Genomic DNA, 24756 nt, shown 5'->3' with positions numbered 1-24756 from the left:
GTGTACTGATGTTGGGAGAGGGAGATGGTGCGATTACTTAGGTCTCTAGTGATGGAAATGCCAAGTAGGTAAGAAGTAGGGCCAAGATCACGAAGCTTAAAGTGCAGGGAGAGGTCCTTGACAGCTTGGTCAAGTGCAGAAGTAGAAGTGGATGCCAGTGTCATGTCATCAACAAAGACAGGCAGGATAATGCGCACATCAGCTCTGTTAAAGACATAGATGGCAGAGTCTGAATAAGTACGCTTGAATCCGAGTTTTTCAAGCACAGTGTGCATCTTCTGGTTCCACATTCTGCCTCCCTGCTTTGTCCCATAGATGGCCTTGTCCAACTGGCAAACAAGATTGCGAGGACCCTGATGGAATCCCTCTGGCTGATGCATGTAGACCTTGACATCCATGACTCCATTCAGGAATGCATGGGAAATGTCAATGGAGCGCAAATGGAGGTTGTGGATGGCTGCAATGGCAAGGACAACTCTGATGGATGATATGCGGACAGTAGGTGCAAATATTTCGAGGAAATCAAAGCCAGGGCGCTGGTTATAACCTTTGGCCACATATCTGGCCTTGTAGCGCTCAACAGTGCCATCTGAGTTGCGCTTGATCTTGAAGACCCACTTGCCACCAATAGCCTTGACTCCAGGAGGTAGTTCCACTAGTGACCAAGTACCATTGCGCTCATGAGCTTGAAGCTCTTCCATGGCTGCCTCTCTCCATTTATCTGCATCAGGACGCTTCATTGCATCTGCAAACGACCTAGGCTCAGCAGAGTCTCCAAAGTGTGCCACTTCATCATCAACTGCCTCAGAATCACTGTCATCACTCTCAATGGCAGGAGTAGGTTGTCTGTGTTGAAGCCACCATGGTCTAGGTGGTCTCCTAGCCCTTACAGGGCGTCTCAGTGCAATAGGCAAGTCAGGAGAAGGTGAGCGATGAGGAGGGTGATTTGGAAGCTCAGGAGGTTGATTCACAGGTGGTTTTGCATCAAGGTCCAAATGAGGCCCATTGTCAGGCAATGGTTGAGACTGCTGAAGCGCAGCTGGTGGGCCCATATCTCCCCCTGGACCTGGTGCAGGGACATCCTCAATCAGGCCCAATGGCATGGATAGCGAAGGTGGAGTGGGAGGTGGAGGCGGGACATCGTCAGAAGACCTCTTCAAGCCAGGGAAGTAGCGCTCATCAAAATCAGCTCTCTCAGAGATAACAGTGTGCTTGGTGGTAGGATTGTAGAATTTCCATCCCTTGTATCCCTCAGGGTAACCAATGAACACACATTTCTCCATATGAGAGCCAAAGACGCCTCTTTTGTCCTTTTGCACATGCACATAGGCAGTGCAGCCCCAAACGCGAAGGTGAGACATGTCAGGCTTGCGTCCATACCACAACTCAAATGGAGTGGCATGGGCCACTGCATCAGTGGGACACCTGTTCCAGACATGCACCAAAGCGGACAGACATTCACCCCAGAAGCTGTTAGGCAATGCAGACTCTGATAACATGGCAGTGATACGCTCAGTCAGAAGTCTGTTTGCTCGCTCTGCCACACCATTCTGCTGAGGACGATTCCTGGTGGTATGCTGTCTGACAATCCCATGATCATCTGTGAATTGCTCAAATTCCTTGGACATGTACTCTCCCCCTTTGTCATCGCGCAGAGCCTTGATTTTACGCTCCAATTGAGTCTCAGCATAAGCCTTGAATCTCTTGAAAGCATCAAAGACATCTGACTTGGCCTTGAGAGGCACAACAACACGGAATCGACTGTGATCGTCAATGAAGGTGACCCAGTAGCGATAACCAGAGAATGTGGGGGAAGAGACTTGGTGTACATCAGAATGGATGAGGTCCAAAGGATGAGCAGAGCGAGTATCAGATGAGGGGAATGGATTGGCATGCATCTTGCCAGACAAGCACGGTTCACAGACAGGATCAGGAGCAGCCTTGGATTCCAGTGTAAGCCCAGTGACCAGATCTCTCTGTATCAGTCTCTTGACATCAGCATGATGGTGGTGAGCCAATCTGCAATGCCAGAGCATCAAATCAAGTGGTATAGTCGCAGTAAAATGTCCCAATTCAACACAAGCAGCAGTAGATCCATCAAGGAATGCTGCATTGTTGTCATTGATAGTTGCAGTGAACAAGAGAGTGTTGTCACACATAAAGGACATGGAATGAGACGAAATAGTGACATTGAAACCACTTTGACGAGTTAAATACAAGACTGAGAGGAGATTATTTTGAAGATCTGGTACATGGAGCACTCTAGAGAATTCCACAGCCCTAGCCACTTTGCCATTCATCACAGGATTAAACACCACAGTACCAACACCAGCTGAATAGACAACAGTGTGATCAGCCAGCTTGATTGGCACACGATATGGGGTATAGTGGTGCATCCAATGACGATGAGGTGTCATATGAGAAGTGGCGCCTGTGTCTGCATTCCAATCAATGTCAGCATCAAGTTGGAGAGGGCAATGAGGATCAGAGGGATGAATAGAACGAAGACTTGCATTCCCAGCTGATTCAGTGACCACAGTAGATGAATTGGCATTGTTAGGCGAAGATTTGGGCTGCTGAGAGGTATTCTGAGAGTTGCTGGAGCCTGCCTGAGCCTTATTGCCACGCTTGTAGCGATTCTTAGCACCCTCCACTGCCTGTTGGCGACTAGCAATGTATCTGTGGCATTTGTCTTGGGTATGACCAAGTAAACCACAGAAATCACACTGAACGCGAGTAGAGGTGGTGGATTGGTTGCAATGATGGCAGTTAGGATGGGTGCAGGTGCTATTGGCAGTGGTAGACGAAGAATGCAAGGCAGAATCGACTTCAGCACGACGACGGCGATTGACCTCTTCAGCAAGGAAAGCATCCTTGAGCTGGGTCTTGTCCAAGGTGCCCAGAAGTAGTAGAGATGAAGTGAAGTGGGCATATTGATCGAAAAGCGCCCTAATCATGGCCATGCATGTCAATTCATCGTCCAATTCAGACAATGAGAAGCCAGTAGGACGAAGATTTTGAATCTGATGCATGCCTTCGTCAATTCTGGTCATGAGAGACTGCAGGGACTCGTCCTCCTTCTTTCTGATAGAGAAGAAGTCGTCATAGGCATTAAATCTCGTCCCAGGCTTCTTAGAGACGTGCACAATTGCCAGTTTCTCCCAGATCTTGACAGAATCATCAATGATGCCATCAAGATGGATGCGCTGCTCTTTGGTGACATTGAGATATAATGCACCAGCAGCCTTTTCAGCTCTCAACTCCCATTTCTCCATTGCTTCAGCGTCAGTCCCAGGACACTTTTCAGCGCCAGAGACGAGCCTCCACAGTCCCTTGGTCATCAACCAAGCTTGCATTTCACCACTCCACTGGGGGTAGTTAGTGCCAGACAAGGGATGGAATTTGGGATCAGAGTCAGACATGATGGGTGTTGTATAAGACAATAGAGCAATGATAAATGATGTAGGAGACGGCTATAGGCGATGGAATAGTGGCAAAGACAATGGGCAACAGTAGGAGGCGAGCAGATAAGATGGTGAGGCGGTAGAGAGAGGATATGGAGAGGGTCAGAAAGCGCAAGGATAGGTCCAAAAAGCGTCCAAAAAGCGTCCAAAAGCGATCCAGGAGGGTGCTAAGGCTTCCTAGTGCTGCTACAGGGTTACGCCTGTGTTCCCCTTTCAATTCCACACTGATATTAACAGAGAAATCGCCTCGAGACAGTGTTGGTTAATAGGGCTTGTATATGAGTCAACAAAGTGACTTAAGCTCCCCAAACACCGCAGACTGAGAGAGGCTCTAGGCAACAGCAAACTGAGGCAATGCAGGCGAGCTTCACAGTCTATAGGCTTGTTCTATCTGATAATAGACAGAGTAGAGAAGATTGGAGCTTTATGCACACACCAGATATGCCAAAAAGCGAAAAATAGGGCAAAAAGTCGAAATTGATGCAGAGACAGATAAGATGGATGGATTGCCACCAAATCAGAGGTATAGGGAACATTTTTATAGAGTAATAGATGGCCCAAATATCACAAGAAGTGAAGCACAGGATGTGGAGATATGCAATAGGAGTCCAATAGGGGTGAAAGTGCCAAAAATGCGAACTTCACAGAGGATGATGGAGTGGATGGATTGCCCCCAAATTGACGGTGTAGAGTGCAATAGTATAGGGTAGTAGATGGCTCAAATAGGGCCAAGATCCGAGCACAGGATGTGGAGATATGGAATAGGGGGCCAAAAGGTGATCAAATGATGATGAAGGCTCACAGAAAGATCCAGCTCAAATTCAACCGCTCTGACAGGTCTCCTAGGGTTATTTAGGCCGTAAAAGACGATGGTAGAAGTTACAGGACGATCAGATAAGGATTGGGCGAGATATGGTGCAGATAAGACCAAAAAAGCGTCCGAAATGGGGGTAACTTGCAACAAGGAGTTGTTGTTGGAGATCAAGATGAGATCAGAGTAATCTGAGGTGATTGATGAGATAATAAGAGTCCCAGAAGACAATGGTTACAATGGATAAGCAGTAGGACGCTTGGATGGTGAGATATGAGGTCAGGAAGATGGCTAGAGCACAGGGCTCATAACCTATTAAGAACAAAGCTTGAAGGAAGTGTCTAGCCACTTGCTGAGAGCAATCAGGGACTGGAACTAGAGTCCAATGTGAGTAACTTTATTATTAGAGAGTATGACAGGTATACAGTACCTAGAGTCCAATGTGAGTAACTAGAGAATAGGAAGCATTGGACTCTGCAATACTGTCCGAAGTTTTGTAAACAAAGGTAAACAAAGCAGCCACAAAGGCGAAATAATAGAGAACACAATCAATAGTGAATGATAGAAGAATAGATAGAGAAAGGAATGAAAATATATAGGTAGCACAAAGGTGCAGAATCACCAAAACTAACAAATTCATGCATTATTCTACCTATAGAAACATTTTAAATAGGCACAGTGTCACATGTGGACGGACAACTTACCAACAATCCATACTGAATGCTGGCATTCTAGAGGGTTGACAGAATGGGCTGGTATAGAAATGTCAGAAAAAAGTAGGTATCTTAGGAGGTAACCTTGCAATTGATTTTAATTTCTCCAACTACGGAGTATAACTTTTCCAGTTGGTCGGCATCATATGGTGCTGTAGACTGCTGTGATGTCAGGTGATCTTCATCGGCAACGTATAAGTTAATAGGGGTATAGACGAAACCCATGTGAGCCACACTACTCACCACACCGGGCCTGCAACATTAGTTGTTTGAGGTAATGGAGGATATCTGGTGTCAAGTAACATAGATTTGGAAACAGTACCCAATGGTGCCTAGGCTCTTGTTCAGATAGCCTCGACAAGGACCGGAAGAGTCACTAGCTTACCAGTATTCAGCATGCACTGCAAACCCTGAGATAGGAAGGAGTAATGTTAACCCCAAATTTCGACAGGGAAACACCTGCTTCACTTTTATGAGCCATTAATTCCACCACCTTGCAATGTTGCACGATTGTGTTGGGTCCACAAAGTAATACCGGCCAACAGTCTCATAGTTGGGGCCCTGTTGCGGTTCAATCACGAGTTCCACTTCTTGATAATTTAATGGCAGGTTGTGCCGATCTATCATATGACGAAGCTCGCTCTGCAAATGATCAGCAAATCCAGAGATATCGGTAAAGACATGAGTAATTCGGATGTCAGCCTCGGTAGAAATTCTCTGGAAAGGTCCTTGAAATCTAACCATCATCTTAAATTGCAGAAAGGGACAATAGCATCAGTAAAGTGTCAAATTTCTTGACGGAACTTGGTCACGCTTTGCTGACTTTCAAGACTGTTCAAGAAATATAAGGAATTAAAGCTCTATCAAGTGAACAAGAAAGCGAGCCAATTCACCTTCAACTTCGTTTAGACACGTAGGCTGGTCTAAGTAGAAGCATTCAGACATTTTGAGCAAAGTGTTATCCAAGCGTGGTCCAAGTACATGAAGTACAAAATCAAGTTTGACAAGTTATGAATCATCCTTGGCTAAGTCCGAAGGCATGATGGTCTATATATTTATTAATGTAGAACGTAGGAAATTTATCTAGTGAGTTAGTGAAATCAATGTCAGGTGGGATGAACCGATGACCATAATCGCCGAATACAGGCATGAGATGTGCACTACGAAAGATACAGTCTAAATGAATAATTTCGAGACTGGGTGATCCATTGTCATTTGTATCAGGCTGGACCTTCCACAACCCAGTGAGTTCATCAGGCTCATCCAGAATATGAGAGAACCACTGTATAAGAGCACATGGATAAGTAGTATTATCATGTGAGAAAGAAAGGAATGCAAAAATGCGAACGACATCGAGTCCTCGGATTCCTGGAATTGAAGGATCGCGCTCGACAAAAGCACAGTCGTAACGAGCCGCATGCTTTCGCCACAAATGCGTGGCACGAATTGTTTCTCGGCGCATACCATCGGTTCCACTGCAGTCGCTTGGCGCATAGAAATATGCGACTGCCGAGTGCGTCGCAACTACCCTCGAATTGAACATGGGGCATTGGTGCAGGGGTATATTAAAGGCTGAGGGCGCGTCATGGTCGTTCATGTGCGCTTGGCTGTAAAGGAAGCGTCGGAGTAACTCAACAAGGCGGGGTTGGTTGAGCTGCACACTGAGTTTGTGGCAGTTTGTTGAATATTGACGCACTAAAAAGATAGCCATCAGTATAATATACATGTAAATAGCAGTGAAATAAAACGTACAACGGCGAACCGATGGTTTGACATAGCCAGGTGTCAATGGACCTGGGACCGGCCCACTATCCCCGTTGTTGTTGTCTTCGGTGTTGTGGTGCTCCGCTCTTGTATCCAGAGCTCTTGTAGCCTCCATTGCATCATTGTGATAATTCTTTACATAGTCTAGGATACTGCCTGAAAGCATCCCACGGGCTGTAAAGTCCACCCTAGAGACCGCAAGTTTGTCGAGCCTCTGGTTGATCAGCAACATCTGACCAAGTGCTTCAAATCTGCTTGACCGGCGCCATGGTTCTTTTACAGCCGTAATGTGTCGTGATTCCGTTATTGACGAACAGAGGCCGTTTGGAGACCCAAACATTCGAATGAGCCATGGATAATGTTGTAGTGAATGCTGTCGTGGGAGAGAGAACCCTGTTGGTCGGACACCTAGTGTCTCAAAAATGGTGTGGCTGTGGTGGAAATCCTTGACGGCATCTTGCACTTTCTGGATGGTGCTGTCACTGTGAGTATCGTGCCGTACCAAGTAACAGAAGTCGAGAAAAGCCTAGAATGTGCGTATTATGTCTGGGGGGACATGCCCTTCAATAGCGGGGAGGTACACCTTCATGAGAGCCTTTGAATCGTCGCCGGTCCACTGCTTGAATCCACGGCCTTGAGGAAATCGTCGAAGGCCAGGAAACGAGGGAACTGCTGCAATCCGTCGGTCAATGTCATCCGAAATCTCGTCAGCCCGCTTCTTGCTATATGTTAGATGGAGGTAATCCTCTACCTAAGTCACAAGGTGATCCTTAAAAGTACCTTTGATGACTTGGTGAAGAAGATCAGGAGCCAGAATTTCATGTATGTCGGCACGAGGGAAATCATGTGTGAATGGCTGTTTGAGTGTGGGTTGGTGAACAAGAAAAAACAGGATTCGTTCGAATGTAAAAGGGTTGGCGTATGAGAAAGAACAAAATTTGTTTGAATGTAAAAGGGTTGGCGTATGATAAAGAACAGGATTTGTTCGAATGTAAAAGACTCACTACTATGTCACTAACAATACCATATTGGTCCCACAAAACCACTGGACTGAGGAAGTTTGCAAGAACCTCTGTATGATCTTCTGAGCGCCGACCACCTTCGCCATCAAGATTGTTAGGCCAGGCAATACAGCTATGAGAATCAGATATTAGTCTGAATAGTACCGTATAAGAAAGCCACTTACCGAGGACACCACCCTTGAACTATACATGCAAGAAGAGCCTGCTCCGGATAATCAGCTATGTATGGACCAATACCATAGATAACACACCTAAAATGCATGTCAGCGCATCGTAGAACCTCCGGAACTAGCATCCCGGGTTTGAGATCTTGAAGAATGCAAGCCAGGGAGGTGTGGAGTAACTGTCGGCGAAACTTGCAAAACTCGACGTCATTTGCATACTTCTTCTCAGCTGAGAAGGTGTTAGCTTTAGTATACGCAAAGAAAAAATATTGTTGAATAGAACAAACTCTTTGGAATGGCCAGAAAGCCCAGCAATGCAACAGCATTCCTATGTGCTCGTCGGACATTATTATGAATGTTTCCAATGGATATATACACTGGATAATATTCATTTTGGCCTGTCGCAACTGACACTGTGGTCTTATCGCTGCCTAGAATAACGGGCACGAATGATGAGCCATGGGTTGTTGGATCCACGGAGATCTTGTCGGCCTGCTTCCAGGCCCACTCCCCTGACATGAAGTCTTTATATTCTCGCTCTCCCTTCTTGCTAAACTTCCGGTAAGGCATGAAATTGGTTTCACCACAGAAGTCTCGATTAGATAGCATGTTTTGAATGATGGCACGCGGACTCCTAAACCAAACATCAAATTCCTGTTTCATCCACTCTGGGGGGTCTTCTCCGGGAAGCTCGCCATTATATGAGAGAGAGAAAGACTCCCATGGCACATCACTGCCGGAAGTTGAGTCAATTACTCGGTACAAGTCGTCCTTGTTTGCAAAAGGGACATCTTCATCAGCCAGACCATTTTTGATGAACGAGGCCCTCCACAGATCTACAAGGGCATTAATATCTCCCCCAGACATCTGTACCTTTTTGTAGAGGAGTTCCGCCATCTCAAACTCAACATAATCCCGGTATGGGGACCAATCATTGGTTGACGGGGTTTCGGGTAGTACAGGTTTTGCTCCAGGAGGTAGAAAGTTCCCGTTTTCATCACAAGGCCGTCCTGTGAGTTTTCAGCAGGAATAACGCCCATTAGAAAACATAGACAACATACCATCTAGAAAAGGATGGTATTCAATCTCACATTGAGCCTGATCTTCTAATGGCTCATTGGATAGCGGATTTTCTTGCTCATCCTGTCCGTCAAATGGTTCGAAGTTGCTTTCTAGTTCATTTTCAGCTGGTGGTGAAAGTGCTGGGTGCTCAGGAGGAAGTGGATGGCTGGGGGCGCTGACATGACAAGAGCGCACATGTTTTTTCAAACCAGAGACACTGCGAAACCAGCGGTTGCACTGAGAATTCTCGCAGGGTATAGTTAAGCTGCTGTGGTGTGGCCGGGCGGGTTTGTGATGATATATCTGGGGAGGCATTGTTGTTCGAGTCTACTAGTAAAGAACGTAAGAGCAATCATACTATGTGTGAGAAAGCTTTAGTTCCGAAGTAACACAGAAAATTTCATTTGAAAATTACCTACTATTAGTCCTAAACTCCGTTTTCTCTCTTCCACGTAAAGCTTTGTCCATCCATCTTCTCCCCATGTCTCGCCCAGTAACGCGTGCTAAAAATGCCCATCAACACCCCAGGAAAATTCTATTTGACCTGGAACCAAAATGTCGTTCTCGAGCGGAGGTAGCGCAAGAGAAAGAACAGTTTAAACTCACCAAAAAGGAGTTGGTGCAAGCTATGAAGCTTGGTCTTGCTGCTGCAGCAAAGGTTGAAAATAAAAATGCCAGAGAAGACATAGAAGACAATATACCTATGCTCCCTCCCTCCCAACGGCATCAGGTAAGTAAGAAAGACAGCCCTGACATCGAGGATGGCAGGGAAGATTCTGTGGCACCTATTCCTTCCCAGTGGCGCCAGTCCCGTCTTGCATGCCGTGAAAGCAGCCTGAAGGTCATCCCAGATAGCGAGGATGAAGAAGAATCAGTAGGCAGCAAAGAGAGCAAAAAAGACGAACAAGGTATGATGTGTTCTTCTCAGCTGATGATGGAGTTGATAATGGAGTTGATGAAGGAATTGATGGAGCTATTGGTATGATGTGTTCTTCTCAGCTGGACTTTCAAACCAATGATGGAGTTGATGAAGGAATTGATGATAGAGACATCAATATGATGTGTTCTTCTCAGCTGGACTTCCAAGCTGATGATGGACTTGATGGAGGAATTGATGATGGAGCTGATGATGGAGACAACAATGGAGGTTTGGAAGAGAGTGACATAGAGGAGCTTGTTTCCAAGAAAAAGAAGAAAGCAGGCAACAACTCAGGCATTCGAGGTGCCATTGTAGCCTTAAGGCAACAAGGAAGTGCAGCTTCCGACCTGACGCTGGCTAAGCCCCAATATGGTGCGCAAAGACCACGTGGAAGGTCAGCACATTTCTTTTATCTGATCTCTACAGAATGACTGATCAACTGCTTTGCCTCAATGAAATAACTCTATTTTTCTACCAACGCCTCAATTCAAATGTGTCGGATCCATCCTATAGCAGATCTGTAGGCATCAATTCATGGAGAAAAAATGTTCACAAGCCAAACTATGCTACAACAAACGAAGCAGATGAACTCAGCACAAACTCGCAGGACGTTTCATCACTCTTTCCCATCACTACAGACTCCACTGCTTGCACATCTCATCCGAACAACAAAAAACGGGTGCTCTCTTCACAATCCACATCAAATACGTGGTCAGCTACAAATGAAGGCACTGGTATTGGATATTGGGCGGGTGGACTTGAGGATGAAGTTGAGATAGAAGAGTACATAGAGGCTGTTAAGGGAAAGCGTACCATAAGCACTGTGAGTTAACCATTCAAGTTTGTTTTTTACTGACCTTATTCTTCTCTAGAACCTCGTTGAATTTCGAGATGGTGTTAAGCCTCCCTTAAAGCACATCAAAGTTGAACATCCGACAAGAATCACAAACTCTGACCTCCCGGAGGGTTGCATGGAGGGTGGCCGTTGGTGCAACACTTTTATCACAATGTATGAGAAGTGGGTTGGGACCTGTGAGAATCCCTGGAACATTAGTGACACCAAGGCAGTCTGGGCCATGCAACTGGCCTGGGATGCTATCTATCCCAACATTTGCCACACTATCACTGTACAAGACCCAGTCTATCTTGTGGTGAGTTTTATTTTGTCTTTTGTCTTGTTATTTCTTTCACTAGCTCTTAGGCCTCTCAACGTCTTTCGGAATGGCAAAGTGGTTTTGGTTCTACTGCCATGGCCATGGTGGAGCACTTCTTTGAATCTGATCCCGCTTACACAACTTATCACGCCCGTCAAGAATTTGCTAGTGAAGTTCTCACTGGTTTTGCATACCTCTACGAAGAAATAGGGGATGATCCCTTGGTATGTGGTCTCATAATACATCATATTTGGCTCACATTTTGTTTTTAGGGATTTTGTGGTCTCTTTCGGTCGCCGTTTGTCCTGCAAACATTTGCGGCCCACTTTGCGGCAGTTAACACATCTATCGATGTTGAGGTATTGCGAGCTGTCAGTGTGCCTAGTAATGCCACAGACACTAAGAAGTATCCACCGGTAGGGGCCCTAGCGATGAGCGCAGCAGCCGTGAGTACAAAACCAGCATCATTTCGAGGTCTCTACTAAAGCCTGAATATAGGTTGAACGTGCATTTACTATGTGGGCTGAGAGAAAAATCACCTGGGACCCGCCAGTAACGCAATCCCAAGTAGGTTCCATAGCTCGGAAAGTCAAGCCGGTTCGAGAGCTCAACAGGGCTACTGGCAAAACAACCGGTAGCCATGCGCCGTTCTCTGACACGAACTGGGGCAAGGCTACTCGCTATTATGCTACATCAATCAAAGCACTCAAACAAGAGACGATGGACAACATAGTGGCAAAAGCAAGCACCTACATTGTTGGAAAAGGACGCTCTAAACAGCCGGCCACAAGTACAGATGGAGGTGCTGACCCTCGAGCCCGTCTAGCTGATGTTTAGGCTGTGTAAGTGTTCCTTGTATGTGTGCCCTCGCATTCATGCTCATTACAGGTTTTTTGCGTTGGGGTGCATAGATGATCAAATACATTTAGTGTTTTCCCCAGCTATCATGAATTCCTTGTAGACTCTTTCCACATCCCTGCTCAGTTTGTTTTGGTGATAATTGTGTCTTGAATTGTGTTTCGTCTTTTACAACTTAGAGCACTGACTTTTTCTTATTCTCATTTAATGCTACTTGTTCCGGTTCTCAAAAATATCTTGCTTTCATCTTAGGAGTTACTTCTTAATGCCTTAATAAAAATTTAAGAGTTGTTCAAGTTTGTTCAAAGTCGTACTCAGTGAGATTCAAGAAATTGAGTGTCCTTAATCAAACTTTTCTCATCTTGAAAATCCATAGGTCCCTTGGCACCAAAACGATCTTAATCACTCTTAAAATCGTTTTAAGCTGAGTTAAGGTCTTCAAAGAAAGTTGACATTTTACTGATGTAGCTTACTCTTTCTTTGTTCATAAAATAAAACGAGCCTTCTGGATGAAATGGCGCAGTCCAGCCAACAGGGATTGGTGCTGAATCACTGAAAGGCATAACTATTCTGCAGGTTGAGTTTTCCTGATAAAGATGACTCACTCGTGAGCAGGATATTCAATAATAAGTGCAGGTACCATGTGGTTAAATATGTCCTTCCATCTGCAATCCCCAGATTGAAATTTACTTAGAAGAAGCTGCAGAAAACCAGAGTTATGTACGTACATGACACTTTTTTTGGTTGGTATCTGAAAATTCCATGGGTCGACATTGGCATGACACAGGTATAATCTATGATAGAGGCCTTGTGTCCGGGTTCATTATTGTACGCTGGCAATGCAATAAGATAATCCAGTGAAAATGTGTCAAGGCAACTACCTGTTGTAAGGAAGGGCATGGAATGTTCAGTAAATGTTCGCCTCCCACCAGAGGTTATAGAAGAGGGAGGCACCGGTCCATTATACTAATAAAACTAAGTGAAACTCAGCTGCTGCCCGAGAGGCTATAGAAACGACTTTATTATTTACCTAAGTGAAACTACAATAGATGTTAGTTTAAGGTGATCTCTAATAAATGTAATGTAACATACCTCAGCCACTGCCCGAGAGGCTATAGAAACGACTGAGGTATTCCTATACTAAACCCCCTACTACTTATAGTCGGAGGTGCTACTTGCTACAGTATAATGACTCCTAGGAGTACAATTGTGCTCCTAGGAGAACAATGGTTACTCCATGGAGTGGTGGCTATGCTCCATGGAGAACAATGGCTGCTTCGGCAGAGACCGGGTTTATCCGGTTTTATCATATACAACCTGTAGGACGCGCGTGAGCGGACACTATCCATACTCATACAATTGCTGCTTGCAGCACTTGCAGGGCAGACGTAAGGCACATATCCTTGGGCTTGCTGATCATGCATGGAGGCATTTGCTGCCTCTTCGCCTGGTGCAGCCACATTGACTTCTGGTTGATCCTCATGCAAGGCATAGCAGTGGCCCAATGTCATGCACCAAAGTTGATTGGTAGCATGGACAGGTGTCAATAACGAAGCGAATATTCAACAAGACTCGCCTTTGCGCCACACAGGCACAGTGCCACGTGGAATAGTAATTAATATTGCCTTTTTCGAACTTGTGGCTGATCAGCATCACCTCTATTAGGCAATCCAGTCATGCTCACCTTTGCTTTTCCATTCGGTACTTTCTGCGTTTCAGCATTTCGGCAAATTTTTGCGTCGCCACTGGCTACACATTGCATTGCGCCCTCGCTTTTGTCATTTCCCTTACTCCCCTTCCTTTGCCTAGCCCCACCATGGGCCCCTTCCTCTCCTTTTTATTCTCACCTGACAGTTGTTTCTGGATCCCCATTCTAATCCACTTTTCCGTCACCTCCACCCTCCTCCTCGTCATCTTATTTGCACCCATGGAACTGTCGGATTTGGACTAGGTGGTGGACCGGTGGCTCCAGTTTCTTTTTTTTTAGCAGAACATTCATTTACAGTGTGGTTATTTTTGATTTTTGAATCATTCTTATGGACACATATTTTTTAGAATGCCTGACTGACAATAAAGGAACTGTGTTGATACTGATAGTGTTTTGCCTTGCCTTTTTTTTACTGCATCTTCCCATGACATCATAATTTTCCTGCTCTCTTTTTGCTATTGGACTTTACTTTATGGCTGTACAAACCTGTGACATTACTCACAGCATTCATTGTTCTATCCCTTTCTTTTCCTTTTTTGACAATCTTATCCTGTACAACCTACGCAGGATTCGTCAGCGTACATTCCTTCCTTCATATTCTTTCTCATTCTTTTTGCACAGCTATACTGTGCATAGCCTACTTTTCTTTTACTATATAAACCCCTGTATTTTACCTTGTAAAAAAACAACAAGAACTCCAATCCAGACTTCTTCTCTACTCTCAAGTTCACTACTCTGCTACTTGTGATCCAGTGTGGTCACAACACTTCCCACTTCTACCACTGTCAACTGCCGTCATCGTCACTTCCCACTTTTGAAGTCATTGTCATCCCTTTCGATTAGAGTCCTTCTGAGCACTACAGTTTGTGCGTCAGGAGCCTGCTATCACTGGGAACCTTGTCATATTGTCGTTCTCAAACCTACCTTGTGCTACGATTAGCAAGGTAGTGCTCGTCTATACTCGTCACAAAGCCCCTATCCTTCTATAAATTCAACTATCCCTCCTCCTCAAAACCCATACTCATACACCTCTGGGTTTTACTTTGAAGGATCTTTATACGTACCACCCCACGAACAACCAGACCACTCCACCGTTCTAGGAGGCAAAGCCCATAAACAAGTTCCGTGGAATCTGGGAGGATTGTGTGTTAGTTTGTTTTGTGTGTGGTTTTCTAACTGCAGTTCTCATCATCAACACCGGGGGCGTGAATGCAGTCCCGAAGACGGAGACGATGACGAGTGCCATTTAGAGTGAGTATGGCAAGACAATCACCGCGCCCGGCTGAGGCAAGAGTGCCCTCATTTGCAGTCTTGATGCTGATGGAGGGGTCAATCTGGTAGGACCAAAAGACTGAGCGGTCCATAATGAGGGTGGAAGTGGTGCCGGAATCTAGAATAGTGCTGGAGGACAGGTGAGACAAGTCGAGAGACTGGATGACGGCGCACAAGAGATCACCAAAGTGAGGAGGAAATGCTGGGGAGGAAGCAACAGCCAACTGGGCAACAACAGGAGGAACAGCCACAGGAGGAAGAACGGAAGGGGTGAGGGGGGGTCGTTGAAGCCAAGGGGCCTGTCCGGCAATACCACCACCAATTTGGAAACAGTGTGAGAGGTCGTGCCCATTGTGCCTGGGATTAGAAGCACAGGCGGGGTTGGTGCAGGGAAGGGTTGTTTTTATGGATGCGGGGCTGAGAAGAGTGAGAAGGGAAAGGTTTGGAGGTGTGGGTGATCCCAGTGTGCACAAATTTGGGTGTAGAGTGATGGTAGAGACGCTCCCCTTTCAGACGGGAGACCTCAGAGCTGAAATTGCGAAGAACAAGATCAAAAGAAGGATCAATGGCGAGGACAAAGAATGGGGTGGAGACACCACCAATATCAACAATACCGCGAGAAGCGCGTTGTAGAGAGCGGGTGTGATGAGATTTGAAAGTGTCCCAAGTAGGAGTGGCAGGAAGGCCCCCCACAAAATTGAAAATGGCCTCTTCATCAGATAAAGAATCAGCAGAGAGGTCAGAGAAGCATTGGGCAATGTCCTTCCATTCAGAAAGGAAACGCTCGGCGTCATCTAGATCCTTCATGTGAAGCAGCGACATGCGAGAGTGCAGTTCAAATTGGAGAGAAGAGGCATTGTGATGGAAATGGGCAGCCAAAGTGTTCCAACAATCCCGAGCAGTCAAATTGACATCATCGGGAAGTAATTTGGAGACAGTTGACGAAACTTTCCGACTAATAAGGGATTTGGCAGCACAGTCGCGGAGAATCCAATCGTCCATGATTTTGGATTCTGAGGCAGTGGGACGAAGTGGATCCACAGCGACGGGACAATAACTGGCAAATTCACGAGGTTTGGAAGGGTCCTAACCAGAGGAGATGAGACGCCAGTAGCCCTCGCCTGAGAGGGCGAGGAACATGACGCGCTTCCATCCAAGGTAATTATCGGAACCGGCGAGTTCAGGGATATGATTGTACTTGCCCATCTGATAAGATAATGTAGCTGATCAGGTCACGTGTGAGTTCAATCGTGTACAAAGAGGCTCATAACCTGTAGAGAGTCACGAGAATGATCTCAGCGGTGACAGAATCGCTGAGGTTCTAGTTACAAAGGGGTCTTGTTTATATGTAAAATATAGGATACCAATTGTGAATGCCAAAGGCCGGAGTATGAATAAAAAGGAATGCTGACGTCTTGTCGAGATGGAACTCAACATCATTGGCTGTTTAAACATTCAGCGAAAGGGGCAGGTCCGGGGAATGCCTGAACATGCATGTTCATGGAATAACATACGTGCGTGTGGAGAATGACAACGATAAAGGCGTCAATAGGTTATACTTTACCGAGAGCCAATCAGCAGTTCACTGCCACACCCATGGCAATTCCCGAACTTATCCTTTTATTCTTTCTCTGTCCGGCGCTGTCCAGCATGGAGCCTCCAGTGTATTATTCAAGGGCAGAGTTTATCGAAACGGTACAATTTTCACAAGCACACCATTGCAGCATATCTGACATACACCCAAGGACACTGGCAACAAAGTTTCACGACGTGCTACCATAGCTGGTCCTCAGAATATCATACTCGGAGGCAAAACTATCATATCCAGCGGGGCTATCATAAGGGGAGACTTGAGACGAACTGGTCCAGGTCATGCAGTTGTAATCTCTCTAGGCAGATATTGTTTGGTGGGAGAGGGATGCATTGTCAGGTATGCTACGTTTGTCTCCAACCTGTCCTGCCCAGCAAATGCTGTGTGTAGACCTCCGTACAAAACATATCGCGGTAACTTCAACTATTATCCCATGAAAATTGGAGACCACGTACATATCGGCACTAGCACCATCGTCGAAGCCGCAACTATTGGGAGTCACGTCGTCATTGGTAAAAACTGTGTCATCGTCAGTTTCTCGCTTTTGTGTATCCGATGTATTTGGCATTTGACAAAGGCCGAAAACTCTCGCAGGGAAAGTTTACGATCATCAAGGATTGCGCGCAGATCGCGGACAACACAATCGTACCCCCCAACACAGTCATCCCTGCATTGTCGCTTTTTGCAGGCTCACCAGGTCACCTTTTTGTCCGAGATCTAAGAATGCTTGTGGCGGCTAATCTTTCTTGGTCTCTTGCAGGTCGCTTTATGGAAGATTTACCCGAATCTACGCAAGAGATGGTAGAAGCCCAGACGAAGCAATACTACACTCGGTTTCAGCCATTAGACCGGTGATGAAACTTGACCGGCCAACCACTCTTTTATGTCTATTCTCTAGGATCTTTTGGGCTCAATCAACGCATGAACCACCATAGACTGAATTATCACTGTATAACTATCCAGTACTTTTCCATGTGAGTGTCCTACCATTTTTGCACCTGGATGTAATACAATAGAAGTCAAGCCCTAATATACGTCTCAAGGACATGTAGATAATGATATTCTATCTGACCACGACTCGTTGGGATTCTGCCAGGATTCCGACTCAGATGTCACGTCAAATTCTATGCAGAGAATACATGTAAAAAGTTGGAACAAGGAGCTTTGGCCTTCCATCAGTACATTCTCTTAAGCCCCTGAGGTTCGCGTCCTTTATGTTGACCAGAATTCTCTGATAACCCATTTGCCTATCTTATCACCAACACGTACGTTCCCTTCCACTTTGATTTCTGAACCCTCCAGACTATCACCTATAGTATAAATCACCTTACCCCCATCAGTTCTCCATGCCCAGTCCCATCCTACACCCAATTTCCACGGTCCGATTATAGCCACAAATGCATCCCCATCATCCCTCTCCAAAATTGCGACTCGTGTTCCCTTCCGAATGGACTCGTCCAACCAGATCTCCTCATACTCCTCGACGCAGCCTGTGTCAGGATTCTTCATGCGTCCTCGCTCGACACATCTCAAAGGATCTTCAGGACGAATGACAACGATGCCTTCGTCTACGTCAGGATTACGAGACCGTGAGTCCACGAAATGTTTCCATGTACAATGTGCTGATCCATCCCCAAGGTCTTTGCTAGTCTTTATACCAGCAGATGCCCAATCCAACTCGTCTGGCACGCTGTTTTTCTTTACGCGTACGTCTACGAAGTATGTGTGTCCAGTGAGGACAATTGTGTCAGTGTCTTCGTATGGTGGCCCTTCGCCCCATGCCATGCTAACGCGCCTTGAGACGGACATCAGGGCGATAAGATATGTTTGAGAGCTGAATTTGGACACACTGAGTCGGCGTGAGTCTTCCTGAGTCCAAAGGTCTTTTATTATATGTATTACGTAAGCATACCTATCGATGACTCGGAAAGTCAGTTTCAAGGTGATTATCTTTTTGTGTCAAGCAATCCTCAGAACCATCAGTCATCCTTTATCCCGGTCCAAAGCTACAATATCCTGAAAACAATCTCGGCTTTGAAAGTGTATTCGATCTCGAAGTAAACCTGGATATCGCGATACACATTTAAGTAAAGCGTAATGACTCTCGACGTGACCAGTTTCATAGATGGCAAGGGTGGAAACTCGGAGGAGATTAGGGAATCGCAGAGAAAACGCGGCGAATCGGTCGAGCTTGTCGATGAAGTGATACAAATGTATGCAGATTGGGTCAAGAGTGCGTATCTACTTTGTTTGATATTCCCTTGGTTTGCGGTTAGTTCTCTGTCCAGCGAGGAGAATGTATCTTTGCGTTCAACCTTTCAGTTCAATTGCACTTTCATTTATTTGCTGACTAGCCTCGATCGTTGAACAGTGGATTTTGAAACCAATGCACTAAGAAAGAATATAAATGCAGTACAAAAAGATATCGCTGCTAAGAAGAAGGTTGGCTAGTGTATATGTTCGCTTTTGGCACCTTTAATAAAATCTGTCTATCGTAATAATAGGCAAAAGAACCTGCAGATGAGCTGGTAGCCGCTAAAAAAGAACTGGACGCGCAAGTAGAGGCGAGACGTCGCGAGGCGAAGGAATTCGAACTACGGATGCGACAGAAAGCAAGTACTGTAGGCAACATCGTTGGCAGGAACGTCCCCGTCAGCCAAACAGAGGTCAGCATGGTTTGCACAACCTTTGCCAAGCGGAAACTGACAGCAATAATAGGACGATAATGTGACGATACGAACGTGGCATCCCGCTGGTCCAAATGAACAAGTGGAGAAAAAGACTGACATAATGCCCCATCATGAAGTCCTACTACGACTAGATGCGATGGATCTTGATCGAGGTATGTCTTTTCTGATTGCCGGGATGCCCTGTCCTAACCGCCTCTTTCCATAGGTGCCAAGATCGCGGGACACAGAGGCTACTTCTTGACCGATGACGGTATTGACTTAAATCAAGCCATGATCATGTATGCACTCGACTTTCTTCGAAAGCGCGGGTACAAAAAGATACAGCCACCTTTCATGATGAACAAGGACGTTATGGCCAAGACCGCACAGCTCGACCAATTCGATGAGGAGTTGTACAAGGTATGAGCATTGTCAATTATCGCATATATGTACGAAACCATTCCCCACAGGTCATCGCGAGCGAAGACGAGAAGTACCTCATTGCCACCTCGGAACAACCCATCTCGGCCTTCCACTCGGATGAGTGGTTCGAGGACCCAAAAACGCAACTTCCGCTCCTTTACGCCGGTTATTCGACTTGTTTCCGAAAAGAGGCAGGCTCAGCAGGACGGGATATGTGGGGTATTTTCCGTGTGCACCAGTTTGAGAAGATTGAGCAGTTTGTGCTGACGGCGCCCGAGGAGAGCTGGGAGATGCTCGATAGGATGTTGGGGAACAGCGAAGCATTCTATCAGAGTCTTGGGCTACCCTACCGCGTAGTGGCGATAGTCAGTGGTGCGCTGAACTTGGCGGCGGCGATGAAGTATGATTTGGAAGCTTGGTTCCCATTCCAAGGCGCATATAAGGAGCTGGTGTCGTGCTCGAACTGCACGGATTATCGTGAGCGAAAGCTGCTCTTCTTGGACGAATAGTCACTGATTTTTGGAATGTGAGCAGAGAGCAGACGGCTTGAAGTTCGGTGTGGACTCAAGTCGAAGGATCAACAAAGGAAAGTGTACGTTCATATGCTCAACGGCACGCTCTGCGCAACTGAGCGTGCCTTATGCTGCCTCGTTGAGAACTATCAGACTCCTGATGTACGTGATCATCTTTCTGTTGTACTATCTTCTATCTAATCACCATACTTGGATTCAGGGGCTGGTAATACCCGAGGTCCTTCGGCCGTATATGCAAGGTCGTGACTTCTTGCCATGGGTCAAGGAATTACCCAAAGGATTGCAGAAAAAGCAAGCATAGAGGTTCGAGATGTGAGAAGGATGGCCGAGATCTTAGGTGATAATGGAACGGGAAGTCTGCTGTACAGGATGTAATTTTCTGTTTATATGTTAGATTCACTACAACATCGGTGCTTTGTTTAGAAGGAAAACAGAAATAGGGTCGCCCATTAAACCAGATCGAATTCTTCCCAGAATGTATGTTAGGACTCCATAAAGAAGAAATGTGGACGGTGCTGCAGTGCCAATGTCCATAACACAAATCCTGCAAGTTATATTTAAACAATGCGATGCGAGGGGGAAGGACGTGCAACAAGATCAACTAATACATAGCGTCAGTGGGTAGAGTGCAGTTTGGGGGATTCAATGATTAATATATGACAACAATATTGGTGTTGAGGGAGGGTATGAGCAACTATGAGGAACAAGGATGTAACACGGGATAAAAAATACGGATTTAACGATCTAGTTGAGATAACCGCGACATTTAGCAGAACCGCAGAGACAAGGAATTTTATCTTGTTCGATGGGAAAGTGGTAGTCTGTAGGATATAATACTTAAGTGGGCAGAACGGGATTTCATGAAACAAGAAGACTGACCGTAAGTAATTTCTTCGCCGAGTTCGATATCTTGTTTGGCATAAATTACAATTTTCTTCTCGCCATTGATCGTAATAATTTTCGCTGTGCAATTCGGATCACAGGAGTGGTTAATAAGACGTCTGCCGGGAAAGGTCAGTATAACATATCTGACTCAGGCACGACGATCACTTACCCCAAATTGCCTTTCTTAGTAGCATCCACGACAAGATCTTCATCGATCCGGAAGAGGTAACTACTACCAATACCTTGTCGCTCGTATACTTTCTCTCGCTTATCTGCAACCTGGGCCCTTATGACTTCGCCAACGTACTCTATGACCATTTCCCCACGAGAGATCCTCTCCATTGCGTACAACCCCCAATCGTGAATAGGAGATCGCGCGAACCGCAGGTGCTTCTTCCTGGTCTGAAGTTGATTGAATTTTAGGTTCAGTTCCGCTGCAGCAGTCTCGCCCTTGGAAAGTGCCACTGCACGTTGGACTTGGTTAATCTCTTCCAGTCCTTGGGCACGCCGTCGAGCGTTAGCACGATTTGAGCGTGAAGAAGTGACATGCTGAGGCTGGGGAGTTTCATGTGCAACCGTTGACTCGGCGTTGGTAGAGCGTAGAGCATACTGAGCAACATAAGCAGATTTCTCGGCATGGGATATTTTGTAGTAACCCTCTGTCCGTGCGGAACCTGTTATATGTTTTCGAATGGGAGCTGGTGCATCAGGAACAGGAGAGGGTGCACGCGATGTATCCTGTATGTTCAACATGCGTTGCAACACAATCTTAGCGAAGTAGAGGTCCTCCTCGTCCTTGCAGATACCTAGTGCTATTGGATCAAGCGGTGGACTTGGCGATCTGGACACCTTCGCCCCCAGTACAGGCGACCGCGATCGTGAAAGTGATAAACCCAAGCCTTGATCCACACGAATCTCCTCCGTTATTGGGGCCTTAGGGTCCAAGGTGTCCAAGTCAACGGGTAGTACTTCCTCTTCCACAACGATGGCAGCTTTGGCACGCGAAGCTTTCTTCGAAGGTTTCTTCTTCGCAGGGGCTTTCTTGGGGCGTGCCTCTTCTTCGACAAAGCTGTCAACTTTGGCCTTCTTGTTGAGAGGCTCCTCAACCTGGTCCTCTAATATAGACACAGACCGTTTCTGTATCTGAACGGAAGGCACGACATCAGCTGCCGGAACATCTTCATCCTCCGACTCAAGCATCTCCTCAACAACCCTGCGAACTCTCCTGACAGCCTCCTTCTTCCGTTTCTTCTTTGGTGGGTCCACTTGAACCTCTTCCTGTACTTCATCTGTAGCGTGCACCTCCGCCAATTGGGATTCTACATCCTCCTCCTTTACCTCCTCCTCTTCCATCTCCCTCACACGCTTATTTGGCTTCCTGAACGAGAGTCCTTTCAACCCTCTCTTCTCTGCATCTTGGCCGTCTCTACCTTCCCTCAATCTCGCCTCCGCAATCTTCGCCTTCTGCTCAGCGACCAGCCTGCGCATATCCTCCGCTGCCGCGCGTTCGGTGACATCCATCTGATACAGGTTTTTCAACTCATGCACGCTCGCTTCCTCAGCCGTCTCCTGCGCCTCTGCCGTTTTCACTGGAACGGGTGGAGGTGCACGGGGAGGTGCCGGATGCGCTGACAAAACCACAGAATAGGATGCCAGAGTACGAGAGCTCAGGACCATAGCTGCCCGTCTAGCCGAGTCTGCAGCATTGAAAGTGACATACCAGCCAGAGTGATCTCGCAAAGTTTTATTAACATTAAAATCCTTGAAAAAGAACCGTACGTCTTCCTCTCTAACGGAACCAAGCGAGTCGCTATTATCAATCCTGACATAATCGAACCCGCTGGCTCTTAATTCCTCGACGACAGCATCATGTTCTTTTTGCCGCGCGAGCTTGTTTGATTGCCCAGGCCGACGGAGTATGGGAGATGGTGAGCGTGAGGGCGGGTTCATTGGTGAAGGATGGCTGTGGCCATTGGCAAGGTGTGATGAACGGCTAAGGGGGTGTATTGGGGTAGAAGACGATGACTGGGTGATCGGTCGTGGAGGGAGTGGATGAGACATAGGGAAGCTATTCGATAAACTGGAGTTCATCGGCCGCGGTTTCGATGAGGAAGGATGTGGACGTTTGAGGCGAGGCAAAGGGCGTCCTTGCTCTGACGGTGGCATACCATCAGACGATGGTGGATGCGATGGACGTCCGCCATGCGATTGAGATCCATTGGGGCCCTGCGAGGGCCGTGAATGCTGTGTAGGATGTTGCGCCCGCCACGACTGCTGTGGTGTATTCGACGAATTGGGTGTCGCCGAAGCTGTCTCCTTCATCTTCGCCTCCTTCTCTTTCCGCCTCTTCTCATCCCACTCCCTTCTTTTCCGCTCATCTAGTTCTTTCAGCACCGCCTTCAATTTCAGCGCTTCTCCATCAAATACCACCCTGATCTCCTCTTCCTCGCTCAACCCAGCAGGTATACCCAAGCCGATGCCTGCACCGAGCTTCCTACCATTCTCTCGCTCGACACATTTTTTGGCTTCTTCGTGCGTACCATACTTGATAAACACAATCCCAAGTGCACCGCCAGTCTCCTTGTCAATTTGCGGCTCAAAAGATTTGATGCTTCCATGGGAACTAAAATGTCGACGAATCTGCTGATGAGGCATGAGTGGAGATATGTGGGTGATGAGGACAGCAGTCGGCGGGGGTGGACCTGTTGAGTTAACGTCGTACTGAATATATTTACTCGGTCAATACACAAGTCAGATATATCTGAGTATCGAACGCACCTCGTACTTGACCTCATACAACTCTGATCTCGCTGGTCTTAGATTTACCATCTTCTTGAATCCAGCGGCCTTTCTGGGATCACTGATCACCACTTCTGACTCGCCATCCACCACTTCACCATCATATCTCAGAAAAATCTCTTTCCCTTTTCCCGTATCTTTAATCCGCGGCTCTTTGCTAGAAGAAACAGGTGATGGAGATGATGCACGAACTTTCTGCATCAACTGCCGTATCCGACCATCGCGATCTTTATCGACGAGAGGGTCGAAAATGACCTTGAAATTTCGCTCTGGTGGATACTCGGAGCGAGAAGTTGGCCATGGAGGAAGAGGTGGGAGGGAATACAACTTTTCCGGTGGTGGTGCTGGGGGTGGTGGTGAAGGTTCTGAAGGAAGGGGCGGGGGAGCTTCCGCTGGCTGACTTGGAGGGTGAGAGGAGGAGGAAGCATGAGCATTGAAGTGATAAGATGGAAGAGGCGGCGGTTCTGAGGGAGGCGGTGGTGGAGGGTATGGTGGTGGTGTCGATTGAGGAGGATGCGAGTGCGAAGGAGACGCTCGTGATTTCGGTGATGGAGGGCGTAGTATCGATGGTAGATCTACGTCTGAACGACGAGAAAATGACGACTCTATCACCGTAGTAGTTATCGATGGATCTGAAGGTATTGGAGGAGGGGTAGCGAACAGTGGTGGAGGAGGTGGCGGAGGTGACTCGGATGGAGGAGGGGGAGGGGGAGGAGGCGTATGTGAGGGCGGTGGTGGTGGAGGCGGCTCAGATAACGGTTGAGGTGGTGGTGGTCGAGATTCCGTTAGAGACGATCTTCGATTGACTGAAAAAGATATCTTCACAGGTTCATGAGGTCTGACTCCGCCGGCAATAGTTCGACCATCAGAAGTAGAGGCTAAACTAGCAGATGTAGCACCATTACTCGAAGCTTGATTTTCTGAAAACCCATTTGTGTGGGCATG

General features: G+C 46.7%; 8 protein-coding genes across 8 annotated transcripts; 3 read left to right on the top strand and 5 right to left on the bottom strand.

Annotated features, from left to right (window-relative positions):
- Positions 1 to 1766: 1766 nt before the first annotated feature.
- SERLADRAFT_338884 (uncharacterized protein) lies at positions 1767 to 2222 on the bottom strand (the record flags this gene model as incomplete). Its single annotated transcript, XM_007316871.1, has 1 exon — positions 1767 to 2222. A coding segment is annotated over one exon (456 nt), but the record flags the coding sequence as incomplete, so codon positions are not given.
- Positions 2223 to 2297: 75 nt separating this feature from the next.
- On the bottom strand, positions 2298 to 2756 carry SERLADRAFT_338129 (uncharacterized protein; the record flags this gene model as incomplete). The annotated part of the gene is made up of 1 exon (XM_007316870.1): positions 2298 to 2756. A coding segment is annotated over one exon (459 nt), but the record flags the coding sequence as incomplete, so codon positions are not given.
- A 3183-nt stretch (positions 2757 to 5939) lies between these two features.
- On the bottom strand, positions 5940 to 9315 carry SERLADRAFT_447880 (uncharacterized protein; the record flags this gene model as incomplete). Its single annotated transcript, XM_007316869.1, has 8 exons — positions 5940 to 6683; positions 6906 to 7278; positions 7309 to 7499; positions 7533 to 7608; positions 7757 to 7886; positions 7939 to 8167; positions 8226 to 8948; positions 9000 to 9315. The coding sequence occupies 8 exons, from the start codon at positions 9313 to 9315 to the stop codon at positions 6004 to 6006; spliced, it is 2718 nt and encodes a 905-aa protein (XP_007316931.1).
- Positions 9316 to 11571: 2256 nt separating this feature from the next.
- Positions 11572 to 12232, top strand: SERLADRAFT_414658 (uncharacterized protein; the record flags this gene model as incomplete). The annotated part of the gene is made up of 2 exons (XM_007316868.1): positions 11572 to 11915; positions 11985 to 12232. The coding sequence occupies one exon, from the start codon at positions 11590 to 11592 to the stop codon at positions 11908 to 11910; it is 321 nt and encodes a 106-aa protein (XP_007316930.1).
- A 3042-nt stretch (positions 12233 to 15274) lies between these two features.
- On the bottom strand, positions 15275 to 16117 carry SERLADRAFT_436577 (uncharacterized protein; the record flags this gene model as incomplete). Its single annotated transcript, XM_007316867.1, has 2 exons — positions 15275 to 15997; positions 16055 to 16117. 2 exons carry the CDS (start codon positions 16115 to 16117, stop codon positions 15275 to 15277), a joined length of 786 nt encoding a protein of 261 aa, XP_007316929.1.
- A 402-nt stretch (positions 16118 to 16519) lies between these two features.
- Positions 16520 to 18363, top strand: SERLADRAFT_464153 (uncharacterized protein; the record flags this gene model as incomplete). The annotated part of the gene is made up of 5 exons (XM_007316866.1): positions 16520 to 16606; positions 16657 to 17031; positions 17097 to 17199; positions 17263 to 17476; positions 17546 to 18363. The coding sequence occupies 4 exons, from the start codon at positions 16562 to 16564 to the stop codon at positions 17355 to 17357; spliced, it is 618 nt and encodes a 205-aa protein (XP_007316928.1).
- Positions 18364 to 18458: 95 nt separating this feature from the next.
- On the top strand, positions 18459 to 20587 carry SERLADRAFT_464149 (uncharacterized protein; the record flags this gene model as incomplete). Its single annotated transcript, XM_007316865.1, has 8 exons — positions 18459 to 18735; positions 18874 to 18944; positions 19007 to 19168; positions 19221 to 19344; positions 19398 to 19591; positions 19642 to 20071; positions 20129 to 20268; positions 20327 to 20587. The coding sequence occupies 8 exons, from the start codon at positions 18600 to 18602 to the stop codon at positions 20426 to 20428; spliced, it is 1359 nt and encodes a 452-aa protein (XP_007316927.1).
- Positions 20588 to 20662: 75 nt separating this feature from the next.
- On the bottom strand, positions 20663 to 21760 carry SERLADRAFT_385814 (uncharacterized protein; the record flags this gene model as incomplete). Its single annotated transcript, XM_007316864.1, has 3 exons — positions 20663 to 20948; positions 21007 to 21128; positions 21182 to 21760. The coding sequence occupies 3 exons, from the start codon at positions 21328 to 21330 to the stop codon at positions 20872 to 20874; spliced, it is 348 nt and encodes a 115-aa protein (XP_007316926.1).
- Between the last annotated feature and the right edge of the window lie 2996 nt (positions 21761 to 24756).

Source organism: Serpula lacrymans, assembly GCF_000218685.1.
Source record: "Serpula lacrymans var. lacrymans S7.9 unplaced genomic scaffold SERLAscaffold_5, whole genome shotgun sequence".
Classification (NCBI taxonomy): domain Eukaryota; kingdom Fungi; phylum Basidiomycota; class Agaricomycetes; order Boletales; family Serpulaceae; genus Serpula; species Serpula lacrymans.
This window is presented reverse-complemented; position numbering and strand designations above follow the sequence as displayed.